At 47.3% G+C, this 27124-nt stretch overlaps 1 protein-coding gene across 12 annotated transcripts in view; it reads right to left on the bottom strand.

The window, feature by feature from the left end:
• Positions 1 to 27124, bottom strand: part of FARS2 (phenylalanyl-tRNA synthetase 2, mitochondrial) — a 305944-nt gene that overhangs the window by 230310 nt on the left and 48510 nt on the right. For 11 of the 12 annotated variants that reach the window (XM_024983442.2, XM_024983449.2, XM_059880242.1 and 8 more), the window contains 1 exon segment: positions 25886 to 26505. In XM_024983442.2, coding sequence (XP_024839210.1) covers positions 25886 to 26482 — 597 coding nt within the window. In that variant the 5' untranslated portion in view covers positions 26483 to 26505. 12 annotated transcript variants of the gene reach the window in all.

The following is a 27124-nucleotide window of genomic DNA, read 5'->3' on the forward strand; positions in this document are numbered from 1 at the left end:
ATCCTGAGCGTCCTGGTGGATCCGATCAGAGACCACGGAAAAGAGATTCAAATGTGTGCTCAATTTGAAACCACGGTTTTCGAAACGCATGGTTACAATGGCAGAGAAAGGGGCAAAAGAAAGTAAAAGATATTTTTTTGGCCATTAGGTAAGGAGGCATAAAAGAAACAAAAGAGAAAGTCTAGGGCTTCACAAAATAAAACAAACCTAAAAAATTAGAGGCTTTATAAAACCATTCCCCACCTCCCTCTAAAACAAAAAAATTCCACTAAAGATTCTGCACTTTGCTACACTAACAGAAGAGGGCACCAGAGAGCTGCAAAACCTTCTATACAACCAAAAATCCACAAAAAGGAACAGAAAAAATTCTACAGAACTATAGAAAATTACCACAAAAGAATTTAAAAAATTGTAAAACCATTCAAAACAGCTCAATCGATGACCCTCTTCCCCAATAAAGGAAATCCAAGAAGCAGAAGAAAAGTGTAAGATGATACTTGAAAATGAAATTAGATGTGCTCAAACAAGCATTTGGGGATATAAATAATTGCTTGATGTTTAGAACAAACATGAACAGAATACAGAGAACTGTGAACTCAAGGGAGAAACAGAAGGAAAAGAAAATCATGTCAGAACTGAACTCTAAATTACAAGATACACAAGGAATGATTCAATGCAGACTTAGAGAGAAGACCTGAAGAAAAACAAGGAAATAACCAAGAAAATGACAAAGAGACAAAGAAGAATCCGAGAGAAGGTAGTGGAAATGGAAGACAGGCAAAGAAGAAACAGCATTTATATAACTGGAGTCGGCGAAAGAAGAAACACAAGATCGTGGAGCAGGATACATGTGAACCAGGTGATGGTCCCTGAAGGACCAAATAGAAGATGCGTCCCAGCAGAAGCATGAGACCTCAACGATGAAAGAATCCTCAAGGTCTCCAGGCAAAGAGATCAAACGTCTTGGAGAGGCAAAGCCACCTGCCTCGCATCAGACTTCCGAAACAGCATACAAACAACGAACAGTGAGGCCACATATTCAAACAACTCAATTAAAAAAAAAAATACATGGACCAAGAATTTTATATTCAGCAATGCTGGGCTTTCAGTACCAAATCCATAGTAAAAGCTTTAAACATAGGAGAGCATAGGGAATTTCTTATTAATGAACTCTTTTTTCTATGTCATGACAAAATAGAAGCAGTGTATCCCGAAAGAGGAAGAAGAGAGACTGGCAGTGGAATAAACTCATTGGCTTAATGGCCAAAAACTCCATAGAAAAATGGGGGAAATACATGAACAGATAATTCACCAAAAAAAAGAAAACGAGCCTTAAACCTGTGAAGAGGAACTTGGACAGAGAAGTGCAGAATAAAACAGCAATGCCTCGGTGTTTTTCAGCCAATGCGTTGGCGGAGATTGAAAAGCAAGATGACATTCTTTTGGCGAGGCCTGGGAAAAGATGAACTCTCACACACTGCCGATGGAAGTGAAAACCAGGGGGACCATTCTGGAGGTAAATCTGGCAGTATCCAACAAGACTGCATTTGCATTCATCTCCTGACCTCGTTCTTCCACTTCTGGCTATTTGCCCTGAATACACCTCCAGAATTAATACAGACATAACAAGGTTTTCACCGTAGCATTATCTAAAATTACAAAGTACCGAAAACCAAAGAAATGTCCACACGCAAAAAAAGAGAGAGAGGTTAAATAAAGTCTGGGCTATCCAGACAGTACTCCAGTACTTTGGCCACCTGATGTGAAGAACTGACTCACTGGAAAAAGACCCTGATGCTGGGAAAGATTGAGGGCCAGGAGGAGAAGGGGACGACAGAGGATGAGATGTTTGGATGGCATCACCTACTCGATGGACATGAGTTTGAGCAAGCTCTGGGAGTTCATGATGGACAGGGAAGCCTGGCGTGCTGCAGTCCATGGGGTCGCAAAGAGTTGGACACGACCGAGCGACTGAACTGACTGATCCATACTGTGGAGTACTTAAAAGACATAATATTAATTAAAATATGAGGACAACCACTCTGAAATGATATGTGGTCTATCATCAAATTCCACCCCTACTAGAACTACCAAGCCCCACTATGTGGAAAAAGCAATCTTACTATGGTACTTTTCATGCAAGAAAGAAGAGAAAATTATATTATGAATCTGAGAATTCCCTGGCAGTCCAGTTAGGACTCTGCACTTTCATTGCTGAGGGTCCGGGTTTGATCCCTGATTGGGGAACTAAGATGCCACAAGCCACTTGGTGTGGCCAAAGTATATTTAAATGAATATATTCTATACAATTTTTCTGGGCTCCAAAATCACTACAGATGGTGACTGCAGCCATGAAATTAAAAGACGCTTACTCCTTGGAAGAAAAGTTATGACCAACCTAGATAGCATATTCAAAAGCAGAGACATTACTTTGCCAACACAGGTCCGTCTAGTCAAGGCTATGGTTTCTCCTGTGGTCATGTATGGATGTGAGAGTTGGACTGTGAAGAAGGCTGAGCGCCGAAGAATTGATGCTTTTGAACTGTGGTGTTGGAGAAGACTCTTGAGAGTCCCTTGGACTGCAAGGAGATCCAACCAGTCCATTCTGAAGGAGATCAGCCCTGGGATTTCTTTGGAAGGAATGATGCTAAAGCTGAAACTCCAGTACTTTGGCCACCTCATGCGAAGAGTTGACTCATTGGAAAAGACTCTGATGCTGGGAGGGATTGGGGGCCGGAGGAGAAGGGGACGACAGAGGATGAGATGGCTGGATGGCATCACTGACTCGATGGACCTGAGTCTGAGTGAACTCCGGGAGTTGGTGATGGACAGGGAGGCCTGGCGTGCTGTGATTCATGGGGTCGCAAAGAGTTGGACACGACTGAGTGACTGATCTGATCTGATACAAGTGAATATATACAATATCTATATAATGAACCTGTTCATTCGCATAAAACAAAAATAAACAAACACCATTGGAATGATGAAATAGAAATGAGACTGACTGCCTACTAGAAGGGAGAAGGCAATGGCACCTCACTCCAGTACTGTTGCCCGGAAAATCCCGTGGATGGAGGAGCCTGGTGGGCTTCAGTCCATGGGGTCGCACAGAAGCGACTTAGCAGCATCAGCCTACTAGAAAGCGGAATGGAACAGACTGCAGAATCAAAGGAACTGGGAAACAAGGCGGAGTGAAGAGGAGGTGGTGGGGAGGGGACGGAGACAGAAGGGACCCCTTTTTAAGTAAGATTGTTTATACAGTTCTGAATTTTGGAATCACATTAATATTTTACTACTTTTTAAAAACTAGTATCTACAGTGTCCGCAATATATAGGTAGAACAAAGGAAATACTCATAACATACAATAAAGACTAAAGTTTGGAAAATTCTGAAAGCAGGAAAAGCAGTGATTCATGACACCATCGGCATAATACAGCACAGGAGGAAAACCGACAACAAACATGTAAACAGTCAGCGCTTTTACTTCTAGAGGAAAAGCAAACTGGAGCTGGAAAGGACGCGAGAGCAGCGAGCCAACCTCCAGTAAGGGGGCGGCTCGGCAGAGGTGCAGACCCAGGGAAGCTGAGACTACTTAGCCAAGCGGCCACCACGCAGGGACGAAACCACTCGCCTCACCCTTGATTCCAGGGAGCTTGAAGTGGCTGCCTTTCACTTAGCTTTCTGTTTGAGAGACATCCACTGGCAATAAAACTAAATTAGATTTCCATTAACTGCACACAATAGGCTGTGCCATTTGTTTTTCCACTAGGATTTCTTCTATTTCTCTGACATTTTCTTAAGTGTCCTTTCAGAAGCCTCAGTGACCCAGAATACAAATTCCACCCCTACTAGAACTGCCTGCAGAAGCCAGGGCAGGTAGTTCACAAATGAGAAAAGAATAGGTGCCAGAAATTAATTCTAATCAGGCTTAAGAATAAAAATGGATTGCAAAAGCCAATTAAACTTGAAATTTAGAAAGCCAAAGGATTTTTGCAAAACGGCCCAGATTTTAAACATACATTTAAAACACAAATAAAAAGGCAAATGGTCAGAAGAATAACATACATCTATGCAAAATCCGATGGGCAGCCAAGGATAAATGGGGCTTGAATGACAGCAAAATTCCAGGCAGTTATTTAGGGCTGCTCTGTGGTTCCCAAGGCAGCCATTTTTCTATTCAACCTTTTAAAATTATGCATTGATCACTGGTTTAATCCATACAGTCCACATTACATATTAATGCAAACATCCCCCCGCCCCCGCCCTGCCTCTCTGAATTCCTGAGCAGATGCGAGGACCCTATAACTGACTTTGCTGCTGTGGCAGCGTGGACTGCTCTTGGCTAACAGTTATTGCTCGTTTACTAATTTGCTACCTTACTGCGGGCTTACCTTATTACTTGAGGGGTTCATTTAATTCTCAGAATCCTGTTCTTTCCCCCATTTCTCATATAAGAAACTTGAGACTTTGAGAAGTTAACCAGCCACTGGTACTCAGCAAGTGATGAAGCGTGAACTGAAACCAAACTCTGGCCCCTGATCCCACCTTCTGGGCTCTACTCTTATTCCCCTGACAGCATACACATGATTGTCAATTTGGCTTAGTGGTCAGAGGGCCTATGGTCAGACGGATGGGATGAAGGAGTGGACAGAAGGCTTGAGCAGAGAGAAGCAGTGGTGCCTGACACGGTGATGCAGCGGTGGGCCTGACACGGCGATGCAGCGGTGGGCCTGACACGGCGATGCAGCGGTGGGCACCGTCCATGAAACAGTTGACCTGACACGGCGATGCAGCGGTGGGCACCGTCCGTGAAACAGTTGACAGTTTATCCCAACTAAACCATTATTGTTGCACAAGGGCCAATGGATCCTTCAAAGAATGAAGATTAAAAGTCTGCTTTTTGAGTATCTTCTAGTGAGCACGTGCTTCAGGGTGCCGGGTTATTTGAGGAGGCCCGCTCTGGAACCGTGCGTGAGCTACAGCGATGCTGCCCCAGTAACAGGGAGGCGCTGGGTGGTGGAGGCCACGTGCAGGTCGAGGGCACCACCGGGCACAGGGAGGCTGGCGACCCTGTGGCTCCTACCACAACAGCAGCGCTTGACACGGGGCACCTCAGCCTGCCCTCCTCATCCAAGGGAGGGAGAGGAGCAAAGGAAAAGGGGGGAGAAATGAGGAAAGGAAATGCTTCAAGAGCTTAGACAAAGCAATAATCCTCATGCAGGCGGGAAACAGGAAGAGACGCTGCTCAAACCCAGAGGCGGTCAGGAGAAACCCTCCAGGAGGAAGAGACGTGGGTTAGTAATGGTGCTCATCGTACGAAACTCTGAAGGATGATGACAGAGCATAGAATAACCAAAATAACACCCATGTGGTGGGGGCTCTGAACACGCAAGGGCCCTCAAGGAAACCCAAGAGGGATGCGCTAGGGACGTGGGATGCCCAAGAGCACACGCCCACTGCATCTCAGCTTGACCATGGTGCCGAGGAAACCACCCACCTCTCCTGCTGCGGTGCTGGAGCCCAGGACACAGGCTGGGGGCTGGCCCCGTGCCGCAGAGAGGAAAGAATCGGGCTCTTCGGGCCCACCCTCAATCAAAAACCGAGAAAACTAGATGCACACCCTCTCCTGATGGCCGCAGGTGTCACTAACGCGCCGTCCTCACCGCTCTCACCTGGAAACCGCCCCCCACCACCACGTCCCAGGGACCTTTGACCTCTGCCTGGGTCTTTCTGCTCAGTAAGCCTGGTCCATTCTCTTTACAGAGCGGCCCGCAAAACTAACAAGACGCCCTCCATCCCGTCTCCTGCTGCAACCGCCCTTCTCTTCACGGTTAGACTGGCCGCACTCCCGTGGCTCTCCTCACGGCTTCCTCTCCTTCCTCCCGGTCGTTAAGTATTTCTACTCCGCAGGCCTCTTTTCCAGCTTGTACCCATCTTGCTCTGCAGACGCTGCCTGAGATGGGCGCAGCCAAGCCACCACCCGTGATGGAGCCTGCGTCTGCGTCTCCACCCCCCACACACAGACGCGCCTGCCCGCTGGACACGGGCGCCGGCAGAACCTCCGCGCAAACGTGTCCCAGGTCCACTAGCTCTCCGGACCCCACCCCAAACGCCTCTCCTTCTGTGACCCCTGACTCTGGGAATGGTCCCTTCCTTTCCCTTCACTTCCCCGCATGCAGCCACCAAGCCCAGTAAACCCCGCATTGCCCCTGGAGTCTCCCCTTTCCAATCTGCTGTCCCCCGTTTTGGGGACTTTGACCCACCTTGGTTCTTAGATAATTATAAATAATCTAGTCTCCTCAAAACCAGTCTTGCCCTACCCTGCTCCATTTCCACCAGCTATTTGGCAGATTTTTCTAAACTGCTAAACCAATGACATCCTTTTTTTTTTTTTTTGCATTGGCTGCTTCTTTTTTTAATTTATTTTTAATTGGAGGATAATTGCTTTACAATAAGGTGTTGCTTTCTGCCATACATCAACATGAAGCAGCCATAGGTATGCATATATCCCCTCCCTGTTGAGCCTCCCTCCCATCTCCCAGCCCATCCCACCCCTCTAGGTTGTCACGGAGCACAGGCTGAGCTCCCTGCATCATACAGCACAGGCTCTCCCTCTAACACATGGTGTGTATGTTCCCATGCTGCTCTCTCAATTCGTCCCGGCCTCTCCTTCCCCCAGCGTCCACGGGTCTGTTCTGTGTCTGCAGATGCCATCCCTCGTATGCTTAAAAACTAAAGACTCCTCTCTCTTTTTAAACTAATGCTCCAAAAAGCTACATGGAAGGCCCTCCACCAACAGCTCACAGCTCTCGTCCATCTCCCTTCCCCACTGCTCCTCTGGGCCCGGGCCGCTCCAGGACTCATCACAGCCCAGGTCCTCCCGCCTTCCCGTCTACTGCTGATGCTCCCTGAAGCACCACGCCTGCCCCTCCTGGAGAGCTCCAAGCTCCTCTCTAAGATGCTACGTAAGCCTTCTCTGACTACTCCAGGGATACAGGTTTCCTTCTGTGCCATGGCCATGTCTCTCTCCTGGTGCTAGCCAGATGGTGTGGACCATCCAATTTACCTGCCTCTCTCACTAAGCTGTCCACGAAGGCCAGGACCTTACAACAATCCTGTTTAGGAGGGGCTTCGCATGGCATCTGATCTATGCCCAGTTTGGCTCAACCCAAACCCGTCACAGACCAGACCAGCTCTGGGCCTCAGGCACAGGCCATTCACCTGGAGAGGGACAGATAAAGCCGGGATTCTGATGAATACAGTCTCCTCTACCTGGCAGCCCCACTGCTTATTAATTCTTGGCTCAGGGATGGAGGAATATGTAAGAATCACTTCTAAAAATAAGCACGTTCACATATCTTGCCATAGGGACTCCCAAGCCTTCCTGTCCCCTGAATGCAGCAGGAAAAATTCAATTACGCTATTCAAATCCAACTTAAGCATCTCAGCAAATATTAAGTATTGAGATCACTGTGGAGGGAGGATTGGGATGTCTTAGTGAGATGAACAGACAGACGTATTAAAGGGATAGCAGGCTCATCCAAGTGGATTTCGGCTGCTAATTTCCACAGTTTTTAATTTCTTTAAACAACTGGGCCCTGAGCGAGACCTTCATTATTTGGGAAACTCGTGAGTGAAAGGGCCCCGCCAAGCACAGCTCCGTCCTGGGGTTTCTGTGGGAAGTCCGTTCCTGCTCTAGCTAACTGATATTGAATCGGGTTTGTCACTCTCCGGATTTCTGGAGACACAGCACATGCCGATTAATCAAGGTGCAGGGCTGAGCACAGGGAAGGGGACGCCGCGAGGCTGAGCCCCGCGGAGGGCACGCGGCACCTTCCCCAGCTGCCTGGCGCCCTCTCCCGGCCGCCAGGCTGGTGCCAGGGCGGTAACGGGAACAGACGCGGAACCGAAACGTCTGCGGCGAACGAGGCTTCAAAAACCACCTCGGAGGCGGAGAAGCTACTTCCGCCAGGCAGCGGGACCCAGCACGGGCTGCCGGGCACCACGAGGTCGAGAAGCTAAAGCTCCAGGTGGCTTCCGCCCAAGCTTTCTCGGGAGCCCCCACCCTAGACCTCCACGGCAAACTCAGACAGGTCCGCACTGGACGATGCGGTCTTTCCGAACCTCGCCTCACTCCAGCCTCCATGAGCGACGATTCAGGCTGAACCTATCCGAGAGGTGGTTCGGTTCCTGACGGACGCGTGTTCCCAGACGCCAGCATCAGGAAGAGCCTGCGGACGGCGCGCGTTCACCTCCCTGGAGGCATGCCCCTGGCACGTGGGAGGCTGGCCCCGCAGAACCGTGGCGAGCGCCATCAGCGAGCGGCCCGCCTCCTGGGGCTTCATCATCAAAGGACGGTGGACTTGGACACGTCTCGAGGAGGGCATCTGTCGGCGCTTTTCTCTCTCGGGCTCTCCTAGGGGCTCTAGTGGGAAAAGCGTGTGTGTGTGTGTGTGCTCGGTCATGTCCGACTCCCGGCGACCCAGTGGACTGTAGCCCGCCAGGCTCCTCTGTCCGTGGGATTCTCCAGGCAAGAACGCTGGAGTAGGGTACCATTTCCTTAGGAAGACTTACGTACATTAATATTCTCCAAGCTCTGGGCTATACAGAGAACACATCAGGGACTTCAAAATGTCAAAGCAGGCAAGTTACCTACAAACTAAACGAGAACTTCAATGTCTGGATGCGTTGAGGCAAAACACAATGATAACAACAACAAAAAAACACCCCAACCCAGCATGAACCGGTTCTCATGACAACCATCATGTAACAGAGGAGAAAATATCACCCACTGTGGGGCCCACGAAAATCGTACTCTCCCATCATTGTCTTCCCCGGCCACGGTGACAGATAATGCAGGGAAGGAGATTGCATTTTCCTCTTCAGGCGGCTAGACAGCTCGTTGGTGATGTCAGCAGCGGGTGAAACGTAACAGGACCAAGCAAGGCTCCGTCTAAATTCTACTGCCTCCCCTCGAGGAAGGTGACATAAGACATGACTAATGAGTCCACAGAAAAGACAGCAGTGGCTTAAAAAAAGAAAGTACATCAGACCTAAAAAGTAGGTCCCATGAGATTACTGATTCATGCTGATGATACACAGGTAGACGAACGCTTAACCAGCATCTCTGTTTAAGACAAACATGGGGCGAGGGGCAGATATCTGCTGAGCACAGCAGACTCGGGCACCAGCCAGGCTCTCCAGCCACACTCAGGAGTGGTCTTGTGTCCACGAAGGACAGTGAAGAAAACTGAGGCTCAGAGTGGCCCAAGAGCTCGTCTTAGGCCACAGACAGCGAGATGCAGGGTCAGGACTGGACTCCCCCACACTGGTGTCATTTTCGGGAGACAGGCACTGCTCCCAGAAACATTTCCCATGCCTGATGCCAAGGCCGTAGATGGGCTCCGAAAGACACGACCCAAAAGCTCAGGTCCTCAACTCATCCCTGAAGGGGAGAAGTGCGTGGTTGCACACTTTCAACACTCTCGTGTATAAGCACACTTTCATGTATTTTCTAGTAACTGACTATGTGTACGAGGAGTTTCAGAAGTGTGGCATCCATAGGATACAGGTGAGGAGTTACCAGAACTTCCCGGAGGCACTCGGCGTCCACTACAGGGTCAGGCCAACCAGGAGCGCAACGGTTCATCCTGTGTCCACTTACCTGGGCCACAGGGTCACCAGGCATTTGGTTAGACATTATTTCTGGGTGTTTCCATGAGCCTGTCTCTAGATAAGATTAACATCTGAATCAGCTGATGAAACACAGCAGACGGCCCTCCCTGTGTGAGTGGGCTTCATTCCGTCTGCTGAAGACCTGAATAGAATAAAGGCTAAGAAAGAATTCTTTCCCTCTGGCTGCCTGTCTCTGAGCTGGGACACTGGTCTCCTCCTGCCTTCAGACTTGGATTCAGACCGAAGCTCTCCCGTCGGTTCTCCTTCGTCTGGACTTCTCTGCCTTCAAGAGCAAGTGAGCCACTTCCTTATAATTAATCTCTTTGCATAAATCATCTCTCATCATCTCCCTCTCTCTACATACACACACACCCACACACACCCTATTGGTTCTGCTCCTCTGCAAAATCGTGATTTATGCAAATGGACAACACCCAAAAGCCCTGGAACACGTTTGAAAAGCTGAAATCACTACAAGAAGGAAACCACCCCTACATCTTCAGTGGTGTTGTGGTTGGTTGTAGATTCTAAGTGCTGGTGGAACCTTTCAACAAAAAATCATTATTGGTTGTATTGTTATTTATGGATGAATTTATTGCCGGTTATTTAATAAAGACTATAGTCCACGTTAACACATAATGGATCAACATTAACAACTAGATATTAAAATTATATTTAAGACACTGTAGTTCAAATAAGAATAATTTACATCACTATTGCCAAAACTGATGGATACATATTCTACACGGACGCAATGCCAACCCCCCCACAGTGAGACGTGATCACTACCACAGGGTTCTCTCTGCACTGAAAAGGTGAAAGAGTTGGGCCAACTCGACCGAGGAGTCTTTTACCTCGTCTAAGAGTCCATGTCCTAAAAACACAGATCGCCCTGGAGGTGGAAACCCAGATTCCCCCTGAAAATCCATCTCTCACTCAAGATCCTTTCATGAGAGCTGTCTGTTCCATGTTCCATGTGTCTGGTGTAACCCTTCCCTGTCTTAAGCCTGGGCCGTGAACCTTAACACGTACAGCAAACGACTGAACCCCAGCATGTAACAGGCCTCCAGGAGTCAGCTTTCCTCGGATGAGTGGTAAGACCTGCTCCTAAAAGATCCATACTCTCAACTGTGTACCTGAGCCCAATCACCAGGGCCTCACCAGCTTCTCAACACAGAACTATTTCCATTTGTTGGATCTGGAATGTTCCCTGCCCCACGACAGAGGCTCTCAGATTTGCACAGAAACTGTCCCTTTGGCATCCCCCAAATACACTCATCCCACCCTCCAGTCCTAGGTGGCCTCTGACCCTTAACTGACTTCAACTCAATCCTCAAATCAACCTGATGGCTAACCCCTGGTCATTCCCAAGTTAGGCGCATCCTCCGCCCTCCTATGGCTAAGTTAACTCTAACTAGTCTGTCCATGAAATCCTCCACCAAACACAATCCCAGCCCAGCAACACGGTCCAAGAGAAATGCTGCAGCAACAGCAGAAGTAGGAAGAGGGTTATTATGAGACTGGAGAGCAGGGCTCTTCTAACTTGCTAAGACTTAGGCTGGAGATTAGCAACATGGAGACTGAAATGGCTCCTTGGACACTGACTTCTAATTTCACCATCCAACCCAGGGGCCTACAATACCCCTTAGACTATATACAAAGTATGTGTGTATTTGTGGAGGTTGTCCAAATCTCTCATCACAGTCTCACATGGTAAAAGAAGGTCAGAAATCCCTGCTCTGATGAAATGCTGTCAGTCAGATACAACATTGTATAAAGTTTCAATAAAGCTGAAAACCCTTAATATTCACTGGAAGGACGGATGCTGAAGCCAAAGCTCCAATATTTGGGCCACCTGATGAGAAGAGGATGAGCTGGTTAGATAGCATCACCAACTCAATGGACACAAATTTGAGCAAACTCCAGGTTACAGTGGAGGACAGGGGAGCCTGGCATGCTGCAGTTCACGGCGTCACAAAGAGTTGGACAGAGCTTAGCGTCTGAACAACTACATGCTGAAAAGAAGCAGCATTTAGATGACGTATCTAGTTGAAGAAAACTCTATTTTATCTTCCAAACTCATTCATATGGACAAGTTTATGACTTCACTGAGACCTACTCCAGGCTGAGTCAAGAGGATGACACTAGAAAATAGATTCCAGGGCAGAGCTTCAGAGAGAGGATATTTAAAGTACCAAAGAAAAGGCATCAGGTCAGTTCAGCCGCTCAGTCGTGTCCAACTCTTTGCGACCCCGTGAATCGCAGCAGGCCAGGCTTCACTGTCCGTCACCAACTCCAAGGCATGCTACTGGCTAAATGGCAGGTGTCACCCTTCACCTTTCCAAGGGCAGACTCGGGCGTCTGGCTGAACAGTCTGATGGGACGTGAGTGCCAGGGGGCTGCTGGCCCCTCGGAGGCCGGCAAAGAACCCCCCTCCTGTCCCCACCCCACCTGCACCCACCAAGCTGAGGACGTGAAATTCCACCACCAGCCACACAATAGCTCTCAGGAATGTGCAGCAGGCCAAGAAATGTGGTTTCTAGCGAGGTGTGAAGTCTACTGTGAAACAGCATAATATCACTGCGGAAATATTTCTGCTGCTTCCGCACAACACTTGAGCTGGTACAAAAAATACTGTTACTGTAATTATGCAGATTCAGTAAAACCAAGTGAGGTCCCTGCTGGTCTCCAACAGCAAGTGGGGAGCAGACATGGCAATGACTGTCCTGAGACCCTGGAGGAATGAGACAGAAGACCTCACCCGATTCTCTCTGGATGCTGCTGGCGCGGGTGCACGAGCTTTGACCCTTCAAACCACCCTCCGGCCTTCATACGTTGCAGGCACTGAGGACCAGGAACTGGAGGACTTCTCCACTGAAACTATACCCAGAAATCCTGAGCTAGCATCAAGGACGAATGGTTTTGCCTCCTTAAATGTGACTTTCCCCAGCCACTCCTGCACTGGGTGAATAACAGCCTGCCTCCCTGAAGCCTTCTAGACACTCAGGACAGGGAGCAAGCTGACTCTGCCAGTTACTAGTCCACTGCCTCTCGACAAGCCAGTCCTTCATTGACCGCTCCGCGAAAACTGAGTTGGGCTCTTGAAGCATTTGTTCTTTGCCAGGTGGCGCGGTGTTAAGCTCAGTAGAGGTCGCTGAGATGCTGCGAGGGGCTTCGTGCTAAAACCTCGGGCCTCGCTTGCCCTGCCATGCAAGCAGCCCCGCCCCGCTCCCCTGGCCCCAGACTGTCTTCCCCAGCACCCATCTCAGGCAGTGTCATGGCACAGGGCTTCCTGCAAGACCCCTTCCCTCAAACAGCTTCCCTGGCACCCCAGAAAGCAGATACCCAGTCACTTCCAGAGTGTAGACATCCAGCAACTCCATCAGCATGAGACCACTACACCATCCAGGGAGCCATAGCTGGGGCCAGGGCCGGGTGGTGGTCGGGGGTGGGGGTCTCCTCTGGGGGCTCAGCCCCAGGCTGAGGGCGGCCGCTGCTCCCGGGTCCGTTACCTCCATGCTCTCCAGGGTTCTCGTCTTACTTGCCAGCCCCTCACCACCCAGCTCCCTGTGTTACACTTCATAATTCCGTATGTTTTCTGTGATCGAGTCACAGCCTGCCTCTGCCTTGCTGTCCAGCCCTGCCCTCCTCGGGAAGCCTGGGGCAGGAGTAACAGCTCTGGGAGTGAGAAGTGGACGGTGACCCACTGGGTTCTTGACGCTGTGCGCGGCCATCCTTGACACGGTGGACGTCTGGAGAACGAGGGAGGTATCTGACTGCCTCGTCCACTGACTGCTTCTCGGTGCAGGACCCTGGGCTAGAGACAGGACCAGGCACAAGGAAGAAAGAGCGACCTTCAAGGCACTGACTGGCCAGCTGGGGAAACCAGACGTGCACCAACCCTCAACTCCGGGCAGTAAGTGCTGAGAGCTCCCGGAGGTCAAGAGCAGTAAGCCAGGGGTCAGCACTGGGACCTCAGGCTAGGAGACCGTAGCTCCTACCTTGTCATGCGTGTGTGCTCAGTCACTCTAGTCGTGTCTGACTCTTTGCGACCCCAAGGACTGTACCCCACCAGGATCCTCTGTCCATGGGATTCTCCAGGCAAGAACACTGGAGTGGGTTGCCATGCCCTGCTCCAAGGGTCTGCCCAACCCAGGGATTGAACCTGGATCTTTATGTCTCCTGCACTGGCAGGTGGGCTCTTTGCCACTAACGTCACCTGGGAAGCAAGAACTAATCCTCTGACGGGCTCAGCACCACAGAAAACAGAGACTGGGCTCGCTTTAGATGGGTCTCCAAGCCCCAGTCCGTCCCCCAGAAACCAACTGTTACCCGAGTTCAATGTGTGGTGGGTCCTGGCTGTGACCAGCTGCCTTCTGCTTCACTGTCAAGAGATACACCTAAGTAAATATTTGGATAGAGAAAAAGACTTTTTAAAAAAGAAAAGCCATTTCAGCTTAAGTGTCTCTGACAGGGGGAGTCCTTCCTCTAAAAGATTTTTAAGAAGAGATTAGGGAAACATGGTGACTATAATCTATCAAGGCCAAATGAAAACTCCTTCAATAAAGCCCCTCTGCATGAGGCTATTAAGGAAACCCAATAACCACATGGTGGAGGATAAAACCTGTCATTCACTGAAAGACAGCACGGTGATTCGGGGGAGAGAGCAAGAATAAAGAGGCTACCCTTGGCTCGCGGTGCGAGTGACGGCGGGGGCGCCCAGCAAAGCCGCCCAGGAACAGTAGGGTTTTAATGAACCATCTGCAAGGTGGGAGAGAGCATCAAAGCGAGGAAAATGGAATTTTCTGATGATGAATGAGAGCGGTTTTCTAACAAGGGTGGGCCACGATGGAGGCTGAATGAAGGATGTCCACTCCACCAGAATCAAGTCATTGCAGACAAGTGAGTGGCTACGGAGGGGCCCCGACCTGGCCTCCTACAGGGGAAATGGGGAGTCACAGGGGTTACTTTAAAAAGGGAGGTGGGGTCTTCCCTGGTGGTCCAGTGGTTAAGACTCCTTGCCCCCACTGCAGGGGGCACAGGTTCGATCCCTGGTCGGGGAACTAAGATCCCACATGCTGCACGGCATGGCAAAAAAAAAAAAAAAAAAAGCTTTAAAAAATTAAAAAGGGGGCTGGGATGGAATCTGAGCTTGACACAGAGGTCATAATGAAGTAGTATATAGCAATAATGGTGGTCAAAATTATATCAAAAGCTTACTTCTCTGTATATCTTCATTCATGTCTTCTATGAAAACATGCCCCTTTGTTTCTATGTGAATATTCATGAATTACATACTTATAAAATACTTACAACTTCTCTGTAACAACACCTTCAGTTATTAAGACTTAAAGGTTTGTATTCCATAGACCAGCAAAAACTTCAAAAAAGTCAAGGCACTAAGAAAAGGTTGGCAACAATTTATTTTGCCAAAAGAGGCAAAATTTTTGAATACTATGACCATCACTTCATAAGAGAAAGAATACGTTGACACTCAGGAAAGTACAAGGAAATCACCGTAGGAAGGGCGAGGCCTTTAAAGTGAGTAAACATGCCTCTGCAAGACTTGCTGCTTTGCTCTTAAGTTTTAAATCTGCCTGCGAGATCAACAAAAACTTGGTCATGAACCAGGACTGTTAATACACCCAGGTTTGAGAACTACGAGCCAAGAAAGCAAAGGCAAGAAAAATATACACATTCTGAAAATGAAAAGAAAGTAAGAGGAAGGGAGGGAGGGAGGGAGGAAGGGAGATAGGGAGAAGGAAAGTAGCATTTAGAATTTCTTTGATAAGAATGAAGACAGAACTGGACAGGAAGGAAGGCTCACATGAGCCATCCATGGCTGTCAGGAGTGTATGTAACAGGAAGACCCTGGATAACACCGACCCAGGGAAGTCATCAAAGCGGGGCAGGGACCCAGAGGAAGCCAAGCCTCTGCAGCCAAGAGCGCAGGGTAAAGCCCGGAGCGTCTGCCCCCGCCGCCCCCACCCCCAGCACTCGCTGGCCCCCGAAGGGCACTGCCTGAGAGACAGCACGGGCATTTCCCGAGACCAGCGGAGAGTGGAGCTTCCTTGAGCGCTGGTCCAGGCACGTTCCTCTGAATTAGTATATTTAAATCAGATTACAGAGATGCAGGGATCATATGGGCTCCCTCTGGTGGGTCTGGCAACTGCAGGGAATCTGCTATTTTTTACAAAAGAGACGTCTCAATAAGTTTTTTTAAAATTTGGTTTTGAAGCTATAGAACAATGGCTCTCAAACTCGTTGATCTCACAGACCCTTCTGTGTGCTCCAGAAATTCGTGAAATCTCGATGCATTTGCAAACAATGACAGCACCTGCCACGACCACTCACCTTGTCTACACCTCACGGGAAATCACCGTCTTGATTTGGGTGCTTATTCTTCCCATGTACTTTTTTCACACCTACCTACATAGTTACGGAACCAAAAAAAATGTGAGACTGAGGTGTGCGTGTGTGTAGACAGAGAGAGAGGAAGAGCTGAGAAGCAAGTGAAACACAGACAAACAGACAGAGAGCCTGGACTAAGCACACACTGAGACCACCGTGGGGCATTGCTGGGCGTATTTTGAAAGAGCTATTAAAAAGATGTCCTAGCTTAGTATCACTCATAATTTATTTGTTGCTCTCAACATTTTACTAAAACTTCATCTAAGCTGACATAGGTACATCTAGCTTATTTATGTTAATTGCTATAAAGTACTCAATGTACAATTACAGTCCCTTGTCCCTTTTTTTAACACCAAAAATGCCAGACCATAGAGAACACCGCTGCTGCTGCTGCTGCTTATCACTTCAGTCGTGTCCGACTCTGTGTTACCCCGTAGACGGCAGCCCACCAGGCTCTCCCATCCCTGGGATTCTCCAGGCAAGAACATTGGAGTGGGTTGCCATTTCCTTCTCCAATGCATGAAAGTGAAAAGTGAAAGTGAAGTCACTCAGTCGTGTCCGACTCTGTGCGACCCCATGGACTGCAGCCCACCAGGTTCCTCCATCCATGGGATTTTCCAGGCAAGAGTACTGGAGTGGGGTGCCATCGCCTTCTCCACATAGAGAACACAATGAAAAAGAAAAAAAGGAAAACTACCAAATAACTCTACAAAGTGGTGGCAACTATATGCTCTCCACAGAGCTGGGCGTAAGATTCATGGTTCCTCTGTGCTTTGTCGCACAGAGTCATGTCCGAGCCCGCCAGGCTCCTCTATCCATGGGATTCTCCAGGCAAGAATGCTGGAGTGGGTTGCCATGCCCTCCTCCAGGGGATCTCCCTGACCCAGGGATTGAACCAGCATCTCCTGCAACTCCTGCATTGCAGGCAGATTCTTAAACGCTGAGCCGCTGGGGAAGCCCATAAAAAGCGTATGTCATTCTAAATAATAATAAGAGCATATGCCCTGTGCTCACCACTCACACCCATTTTCAGAAAAGAGAACAGTATTATACCAAAAACTTTGTAGCCCCTTGCTGATTACAATCCTCTGCCACTCCTTTTGCAGGTAACGACAAACTTAATGTTTATTTGCTTTCCAGAACTTTTCCACATGTGCACAAACCCCTAAATAATATATCAGGTTAGTTCTGCCCATGACTTAAGTGTTACACAAATGCAATCAGAATATCTAAGCTTTGATAATTCTCTTTGCCTAATGCTACTTTCTATGTTCATTCATCTTCATGTATTTGGTTGTGACTTACTCATTCTCACAGACATGCGAATGCCATACCAGATCCATAGTGCTATGAACATTCTCACCTACCTGCTGATGTAAGCACTCATGATGCGTCTAAACTATAGGCTTGGGAGCTGGACTCCAGGCGTGGGTTTCAAACGCCCGCAGAGCCTTCTCACTGCCTCACGTGCTGGCCAACTCTCGGTATGTCAGATTTCCCCCTGCCGGATTGTCACACTGAGGCCTTTACATCTGATCAACACAAATCCTCTGTTACTTACATGTGGAGCAGATTCCCCACCCAGCCCACTGCTTGCCTTTTAACTTCCTTTGAGAATTCTTTTATTAGACGTAAGTTTTACCTTAAGAGTCAACTTAAAACATTGTTTCCATTAAGCATTCCTCTCTTTTAGGAATTCTCAGTTCAAGAGGCTGTATTCTACCCCCCGAGTCATATCAGTAATGTCTTACGTTTTTCTCTGAAGTCTGGAAGACTTTCTATTCATGATGGATTGTAAAGCGATTTAGAATTGAATTCTGCATGTGCTGAGAGGTGGACAGCGGGTGTTTTTTTCCTCTATGGTCAACTAAGAGCAACTCCTGTGGAATCCACCATCTCCCCACTTATTTAAAGTCGGTTCCATTCTATAGTGAAAACAAATTCCCAAAGAGGAGGCGAGGTCTTTGAGAGTTCTCTATTTGACCACACTTGTGCCAACACGAAACCACCCCAATGACCAGAGTGCAGTGACCCGGGGTGCTTGGCAAGGCACAGCCCCTTACACTGGCGCGCTTACGCTTCTCCTGGCTATTTGTAAACTTGCTCTTCCTACAAATAGGAAAAATGGTTCTTCAGCTTCTCCAAAATACGCTTTTATTAGATTTACGATGAACTTATAGATCAATTTTGGGAGAGCTACCATCTTCATGAATCTACGAACACGGTATATTGGCCCTCTGTCTCTTCCTTTATGTCTTTCCATCATATCTGATAATGTTATCTACAAGTACCTTGAACATCTTCTGCAACAATGATATCCAGATGCTTCAAAGTTGCAGGTGATGTTATGACTGAAGTCTTTATTTCATTATATTTGCTAACTGGTTATAACCTATAGATAAGAAAGATTCTTGGACGTATTGTCTTTGTACCCACAGCTTTGCTGGATGGTCTCATTAGTGCTAATAATGGATCTGGACGTTCTAGTCAACTTCCTGGGTAGCCCATCATGCCATTTACAAATAAAGCAGCTTTAGCTCATGTTTCCCAAAGCTTAGACTTGCTTTTCTCTTTCTGGTTTATGGCGTAAGCTAGGCCCTCCCACACAATGATGAACAGAGATTGCAACAGTGCCTCCTACACACTGATGGCAAATAACCATGAACTGCTAATTTGATAGAAGTGTTTATAATGACTCACCACTAATTACGATGTATGCTGTGAGTGCTTGACAAATACCATTTATCATGTTACGGAAGTTCCCTTCTGTTCCTAGCTTGCTAAAAGTTTTTATCATAAGATATTAATGCCGTCAAATGCTTTTTTAAGGTCCTAAAACATTAAATGCCTTCAACTTGCTTCCCTACATCTATTAAGGTGGTCACCTGCTTTTCCTTAATAATTATACCACGTTAACTCACACCAGTTAGGATGGTGTGACGCAGTGCACGCACAGGGATCACGTGGAGGGCACAACACCCAGTGAAGTAAAGCTGCAAGCATTTCATTTAACAATTTTTACCTGTTCATCAAAAATGAGAATAATCCATGTTCATAAAGATGAAACCTCTAATATTGTCTTTTATACCTAGTTTGTTATTAACAAGTCTAATATGAAATGACCTTGATATGTTCCTTTTTTCTATTTTTTGAGAAAGACTACAAGACTTCCCAATTTCCTAAAACCTTACAATAAGATCACCTCTACCAGCTCTGTTTGTAGTGATGCTTCCTAAGGCCCACTTGACTTCACACTCCAGGATTTCTGGCACTAGGTGAGTGACCACACCACTGTGATTATCCAGGTCATTACGACATTTTTTTGTATGGTTCTTCTGTGTATTCTCACCACCTCTTCTTAATCTCTTCTGCTTCTGTGAGGTCCTTACTGTTTCTGTCCTTTATCATGGCCCATCCTTGCATGAAATGTTCCCTGGATATCTCCAATTTTCTTGAAGAGATCTCCAGTCTTTCCCATTTATTGTTTTCCTCTATTTTCTTGCATTGTTCATTTAAAAAGACCTGCTTATCTCTCCTTGTTATTCTCTGGAACTCTGCATTCAGGTGTATTTTTCCCTTTCTCCCTTGCCTTTTGCTTCTCTTCTTTCCTCAGCTATTTGTAAGGCCTCCTCAGACAACCACTTTGCTTTCATGTATTTCGTTTTCTTGAGGATGGTTTTGGTCACTGCCTCCTGTACAATGTTATGAATCTCCCTCCATAGTTCTTCAGGCACTCTGTCTACCAGATCTAATCCCTTAAATCTATTTGTCACCTCCACTATATAAATCATAAGGGATTTGATTTAGGTCATACCTGAATGGCCTAGTGGTTTTTCCCTACTTTCTTCAATTTAAGCCTGAATTTTGCAATAAGGAGCTCATGATCTGAGCCACAGTCAGCTCCAGGTCTTGTTTTTGATACTGGAGGTGATGGAATTCCCACTGAGCTATTCAAAATCCTGAAAGATGATGCTGTCAAAGTGCTGCACTCAATATGTCAGCAAATTTGAGAAACTCAGCAGTAGCCACAAAACTGGAAAAGATCAGTTTTCATTCCAATCCCAAAAAAGGGCAAGGCCAAAGAATGTTCAAACTACTGGACAATTGCACTTATTTTACCTGCTAGCAAGGTTATACTCAAATTTCTTCAAGCTAGGCTTCAGCAGTACATAAACTGAGAACTTCCAGATATACAAGCTGAGTTTAGAAAAGGCAGAAGAACTAGAGATCAAATTGTCAACATTCATTGGATCATAGAGAAAGCAAGGGAATTCCAGAAAACATCTACTTTTGTTTCATTGACTATGCTAAAGCCTTTAACTGTGTGTATAACAACAAATTGTGGATAACTCTTCAAGAGATGGGAATACCAGCTCACCTTATCTGCCTCCTGAGAAACTTGTATGTAGGTCAAGAAGCAACAGTTAGAACCAGACATGAAACAATGGACTGGTTCTAAATTGGGAAAGGAGTACGTCAAGGCTATATATTGTCATTCTGTTTATTTAACTTATATGCAGAGTATATCGTGCAAAATGCCAGACTGGATGAAGCACAAGCCGGAATCAAGATTGCCAAGAGAAATATCAACGACCTCAGATATGAAGAGGATACCACTCTAAGGACAGACAGTGGAGAAGAACTAAAGAGGCTCTTCATGAGGGTGAAAGACGAGAGTGAAGAAGATGACTTAAAACTCAACATTCAAAAAACAAAGATCATGGCATCTGGTCTCATCACCTCATGGCAAAGAGATGGGGAAACTGACTAATTTTATTTTCTTGGGCTCCAAAATTACCGTGGATGGTGACTGCAGTCACGAAATTAAAAGATGATTGCTACTTGGAAGAAAAGCTATGGCAAACCTAGACAGAATATTTAACAGCAGAGACATTACTTTGCTGACAAAGCTCCATCTAGTCAAAGCTATGGTTTTTCCAGTAGTCACGTATGGGTGTGAGAGCTGGACCACAAAAAAGGCTGAGCACCAAAGAACTGATGCTTTTGAACTATGGTGTTGGAAAAGACTCTTGAGAGACCTTGGACTGCAAGGAGATCAAATCAGTCCATCCTAAAGGAAATCGACTCTGAATATGCACTGGAAGGACTGATGTGAACATGAAGTTCCAATATTTTGGGCACCTGATGTGAAGAGCCGACTCACTGGAAAAGACCCTGATGCTGGGAAAGATTGAAAGCAAAAAGAGAAGGAGGTGGCAGAGGATGAGATGGTTGGATAGCATCACTGACTCAACGGACATGAATCGGAGCAAAGTCCAGAAGGATAGGGGAACCTGGCAGGCTGTGTCCACGGGGTCACAAAGAGTTGAACACAACTTAACGGCTGAAAAACAACACCACAGTAAAATCATCTGAGAATGATGGAAGCAAGGCTATTAATTCCAGCTTTAACCTACTTCAGTTTTCTACTGAATATAATCTATGCTCATGCCCCAGAGTGTGATATTTCTGGCCTCCTGCTACTTTTTAATCTAAATTTCTAACCTTCCCATGAAACCAGGAACGTTCTCGTGACTGTCTGATACCGTTTCTCTCTCTCTGACACCTTCTCACAGCTTGGATCCCAGTTCATGTTCAGAAAAAAAAATTTTTTGATTGACAGACTGACTGATCCCTGACTGATCCCTGAAGTGTTTTCCTTCAGTCTTTTTCTTTCAACTTTTACTAGGAAAATTTCAAACATACGCAAAAATTGAGAGGATAATGATTCATCATGTATCCAACAGTCATTTCAGTGACTTCAGTTACTGACAATTCTTGACCCACCTTCTTACATTCATCCCCAAATGCCTGTCCCCCACTATTTTAATGAAAATCCATCCTTTGGTTCACAGTATTTCAATATGTATCTCTGAGAGAGAATAACTGTATAAAAATATAATATCACTGTCAGACTCAAAAACTAAAAATAAAGAACTCCTAAAACTCAAATGTTCAGTTAGTGTTCAAGTTTCCAACAGTCTCACATCTTTTTTTCTCTTGAAAGATGCTTTCCCTTGACAGGATCTGCAAGTGGTGACTGATTGAGATCTGTTTGTTTTTTTTTAACCTATAGGCACCAGCTATTGTTTTTTCCTTGCTTTTATTTGAAGAAAGGGAATCATTTATCCTGAAGGGCAGTGCTTCTCAAACTGTCTGTGGCAAAGATAGTTTTAGGTTTCTAATCGGTCTGGAACTGATATACAGGTGCTGTGCAAAACCACCCCGCAGACTGAACGCACAGAGCTCACCAAGAGCATCGGGGAAGGCCTGGCGGACTGTGTGCAGGCCCACAGACGTCCTCGGACAACAGCCTTGAACACGACCGCCTCCTCATTTCTCATCACTCGCTTTGATTCTTGTACTTTCTTCGTTAGGCAGACCTCACCTTGGGTAGCATCGCTAGAGAATTTCCCCAGGCTGGATTTTGTTCATTGCATCCACATGATGTAGTTTAACGTGCTTCTCTGTCCTCTGTGTTTCTATAAATGTGACTGTTAGATCCAGCAAGCTGAGCTGCTATAGGTCCAGTTTTCTTTGACGGGACTTCTTACAGGTGGCCTTGTATTCTCTCGAGAGGAGACACATGTGTCTGGCTGCTCCTCCTTCTGTGATGTTAGTGGTCACGGTGGCCAGAGCTACCACCAGAATCATAGGGCGACTATCTTCGCCACACCTGAGCAGTCTGAAGTCAGTGTTTTCATTGCCAGTTAGTGATAAGTAACTTTTGATAACTCTAATATTTCTCTTTAAGCCATGAATCTATAGCTGTGAATTTTTAGATAGCTAGAGACAGGGAAAGCTTTATTATTCTTTTCTTACTGCTTTCCACATCAACTACATTGCAGCCAGGCCCAGTCCTAATAATGTTATTGGGTCTCTGACATTTATTACAACTTCAACTGTCAACTAGTACATGGACAACTTATTTTAGGTTTTCCCACGTGACTGTACACCTCTAACACTCGGGTATAGAATTTACGTGTGTGAGTGTCTGTCTGTGCAAACAAAAACACACATACATAGTTACAGAATGTTAAAAACAATCAAATCAAGCATGCTAATCATATTTTTCAGCTTTGTTCTATCTTTACTCATTTGTCTGCTAATTCATCAATCTTTGAAGTCATTTAAAATCTACGATCATAATGAACTTTTCAAACTTGGATTTCTTCAGTTTTGGTTTCTGTATTACGGCTATGATGTCGGGCACATTGAAATTCCTAAGTCATAAAAGCATCTCGGTCCACGTATCAGCCCTCTTTATCCACAGTTCCGATTTCCCAGGCACTCTATCCAGCGTTACTAGCTGCGTTACCAGCTTTGCTGTCAAGTTTTTGCTCCGTGTGCCTTTTTCTTGCCCTTTACTTTCAACCTCTGGTGACTCTGGTTCAGGATTCTCTGATTGAAAACTGTCCAAGCTGATGATGGATGTCTTTAAATCGGTACATTTAACACATTTAAATTTGTGAATACTGATACCTTTTCTGGAACACAAAAGGGTTTTATTCACAACTAATAGTTAAATAACGTATATCCATTTCTATGCTTACTCTTACTTCCTTTACCCCACATCTGATGACTCACCTCTCTTCTTCCTGAAATACACCACGCAGTGAATAAAATAATGATTACCAAGATTATGAAATAACAGGAAAGCTTTAAAGAACGACCATACAGTTTTTTAAATTACATATGTAGCTTGATTACAACAATTGGGATTAAAAAAAAAAAACCCTATTCAGAGAGTAATAAAGTGAAAGAAGGAAAAAAACTCTTTTTGATTGTTAAGGTTAGATCAGACTTGGTACCAGCTGAGGCCAGGAATCCACAAAACACAGTCCTCTCTCCGTGACACTGTGCCTGGAACTGAAGCCCTGGCTGGGCCGTAAGCAACTCCTCCATGAAAAGCGACAGGGCAGAACAGGTGATGCTCAAGTGATGCCACCAGCTGGCGGGGAGACCCTGAGCATCACTAAACCTGCTGGGGCTTCAGACTGCCCGTGGCTGCAGTGGAAGTAACCCGCCTCGCAGGGTTTTAGGACGAGGAGCAAATGGAACAAGGTGTGTGGAACTACCTTACTGTATTGATACATACGTGTACATGTGTGCGTGCAGTCTTTCTGACTACAAGGCAGAACACACAGTCACATCATCCGAAAACCAGCCATGCCCGCCTCCCGCTAACCTGGCCTGGACCCCGCAGAAGTCTGAAACAAGAAGAGGTTAATTCCCTCTCCGCCCGTTTCCCACCTTCTCAGAGACCCTGGGTTCTTCCTCCATTAAAACACCAGCGTGCGTCTCACAGCCTCCACTGCCATTCCCATGGCTCGCAGGCTCACCAACCAGTGGGCACTGTCCTTTCTCATTTTTGTAACATGATAAACTGGGCTGAGCACCTGCCGCTGCCGTGACCTGGACACCTGCTCCCTGACGCCACCCCTCTGCTGGCTCAGTAACTGCGGGTGACATTCCACCACTCGGTCATATTCCCCGGACTCTGACCTGTTTCCTAACAAATCTGCATCCTTGTAACAGTTAACGTGGAAAATAGTCCGCTTTCCCAAATAGAAAAGTGCTCATCTCAGCAGTTCTGGGATCAAGCATAGGTGGACTTTTGTGCAAAGCTAATACCTATTTCTGCATTTTCACAGATTCCCAGGGAGAGTTGAGCACCCTGAGGCAGTGGTCTCCTACAACGTGACTCATTTTACACAACAAGCAATGATTACTTATCAGCCTAAAGAGCCAACACCGTTCCTGCTCATATCCAACAACCCGAGGAGCCAACACCGTTCCTGCTCACTCCAACAACCCAAGGAGCCAACACCGTTCCTGCTCACTCCAGCAACCCAAGGAGCTGACACCGTTCCTGCTCATATCCAACAACCCGAGGAGCCAACACTGTTCCTGCTCACTCCAACAACCCACTGACCTGATGCTTGCACGAGGGAGTTTTGTTAATAATTATTCCTCCTGTTTCAGTGAACACGTTTGTAAGAACCACTAAGGGAGTAACACAAGATATTTCCTGCGCCTCATTAATTCCATTTGTTTCTTACATAAAAACAGAGATGGTTTAAAAATATGTTAATGAAAAACAAGTGACATTGCACTCTTTTAGGAAACAGACTCAAGCTTTCAGGAATTTTCGCAAATTGCCAAAAAAAAAAAAAAAGATTCGCACATGTTAGGATGTCAGCTACCAGATGCGAGGAGGTGGGTGCTTTTGAGAATGACCAGAATATCAGATTTCCCGATTAAAAAAGCTCTCTGAACCCAAACACAAACTTTGGGTATAGAACAGCGAAGCCCTTTCACAGAGAAAAACACGCACAGCAGCCACAAGTCGGCAGCAGGCGACGCGGAGGAAAGAGCTTGGGGGCAAGAAGGCACCTTACAGTCTCAGCCAGAGAGCGCCAGTGCCCCTGGGCTACCTAAGAAATCCACTGGTGTCCAACACCAAGTACGGGTGACCTCTGCTCACTGGGAACTGGAGCAACCCAACCAGAGGTCTCAGCCCTGCATCTCCAGCCCTCTGCAATGGAGGATAAGTGTGAGCCACCGACTGCTCACTCATCAGGAGAAACGCAGAGGCAGGCACGTGGGGACCGGAAGGCAAAAGTCAGACAAGAGGCAGTAAAGGCCTGCCAGTTCCTGCGTTACTAACACAGCACGCTGGCCAGGATGTCCAGAGCCCCGCCTGCACCAAGCACCCCACCAAAGACGGATGCCACAGGGCCCCGCGCGGCTCGCTGGGACCGACCGGGAAGCCCCGCGCCGCGGGGCCCGGCTCACCTGGTGGCGGGAGAAGAGGCGCACGGCCTCCAGCTGGTGGAACACGGGGTAGTGCTGCGCGTCGATCTGGTCGCGCCGGTACACGTCGCCCACCACCAGGAAGGCGTCCAGCCCCGCGCGCAGCAGGTCCCACTGGTGCGCCGACGTGTGCGCGCGCAGCATGTGCGTGGCGTTCAGGAAGTAGTTGTCGCCCTTCTTCCGGCTGGGGTGGTCGGCCGGGATGAGCAGGCTGTCGAAGTTCTGCCAGGTGGTGACCACCGGGGACAGGTCGTCGTACACGGAGAAGAGCGGGGTCCCCGCGCGGCCCGGGTACTGCGCGTAGAAGTGCTGCTTCACGCGCTCCTTGAGCAGCCAGAGCGGGTGCTGCGGCTGGTTGTGCAGGTTCCGGCCCACCTTGGACAGGACCTTGCGGGTCAGGTTGCTGTAGTCGTCCTGAGGGTAGGACTTGCCCAGCAGCTCCACCGCGCTGCCCGGGGCTCCCGGGGCGGCAGGCCTCGGGCCCAAGGGCTGATGCTCGTGGCCCCGGCAGACTCCGCTGGCCTTCCGGGCCAGGTGGGCACGCGCCAGACCGACTCTCCTGAGAGCCCAGCAGACCATGGCGGCAGCTTCCTTCACGCGTTCTGGAAAGAGGACACATACACAGCAGAGTCACCTCTCACTGGAGAGAGTCGGTCTCCCACCAGCACACACCCTGCGCCCCCCCACATCAAGAGAATCATGAACATCATGCTTGGATCCCCAATCTCCAGTTGTCCTTCCCTGGACACTCGAGACAATGAAATTGAAGAAAATGTCCTTTATTCATGTCATGTCATGTCCTGGATCCCTCACATGGAACAAACCTATGGATGTGACGACCTCCTTTTATTCTGACTCCATTCGGGGTCTCATTCCTGAAAGGAAGCCCGTGACTGCATCCACCGGGCCCTGAAGGATGGAGGGAGGTTTGAACTGCCATCACCCAACTCCATCCTCATAATCACCAAGTTCTGCTCACTTCTGCCAAAAGGTGACTTCCAGAATAGTTCACTATATTGTAAGATGACATGAACAACACTTTTTGTTTGTTTGTTTCAAACAAAATACATCAATTTAGGTAATGGTTATTTTTATGTAATTTTTTTAAAAAAAACAGAAGTGAAAAGCTTAAGGAAATATTACACAGAGTGATAGACCACACCGGTGGACAGCTGGAACTATTTTTATAGATGCAAATCTTTTCTACCCTCACATCTGGTC

Source organism: Bos taurus, chromosome 23 (genome assembly GCF_002263795.3).
Source record: "Bos taurus isolate L1 Dominette 01449 registration number 42190680 breed Hereford chromosome 23, ARS-UCD2.0, whole genome shotgun sequence".
In the NCBI taxonomy this organism is placed as follows: Eukaryota; Metazoa; Chordata; class Mammalia; order Artiodactyla; family Bovidae; genus Bos; species Bos taurus.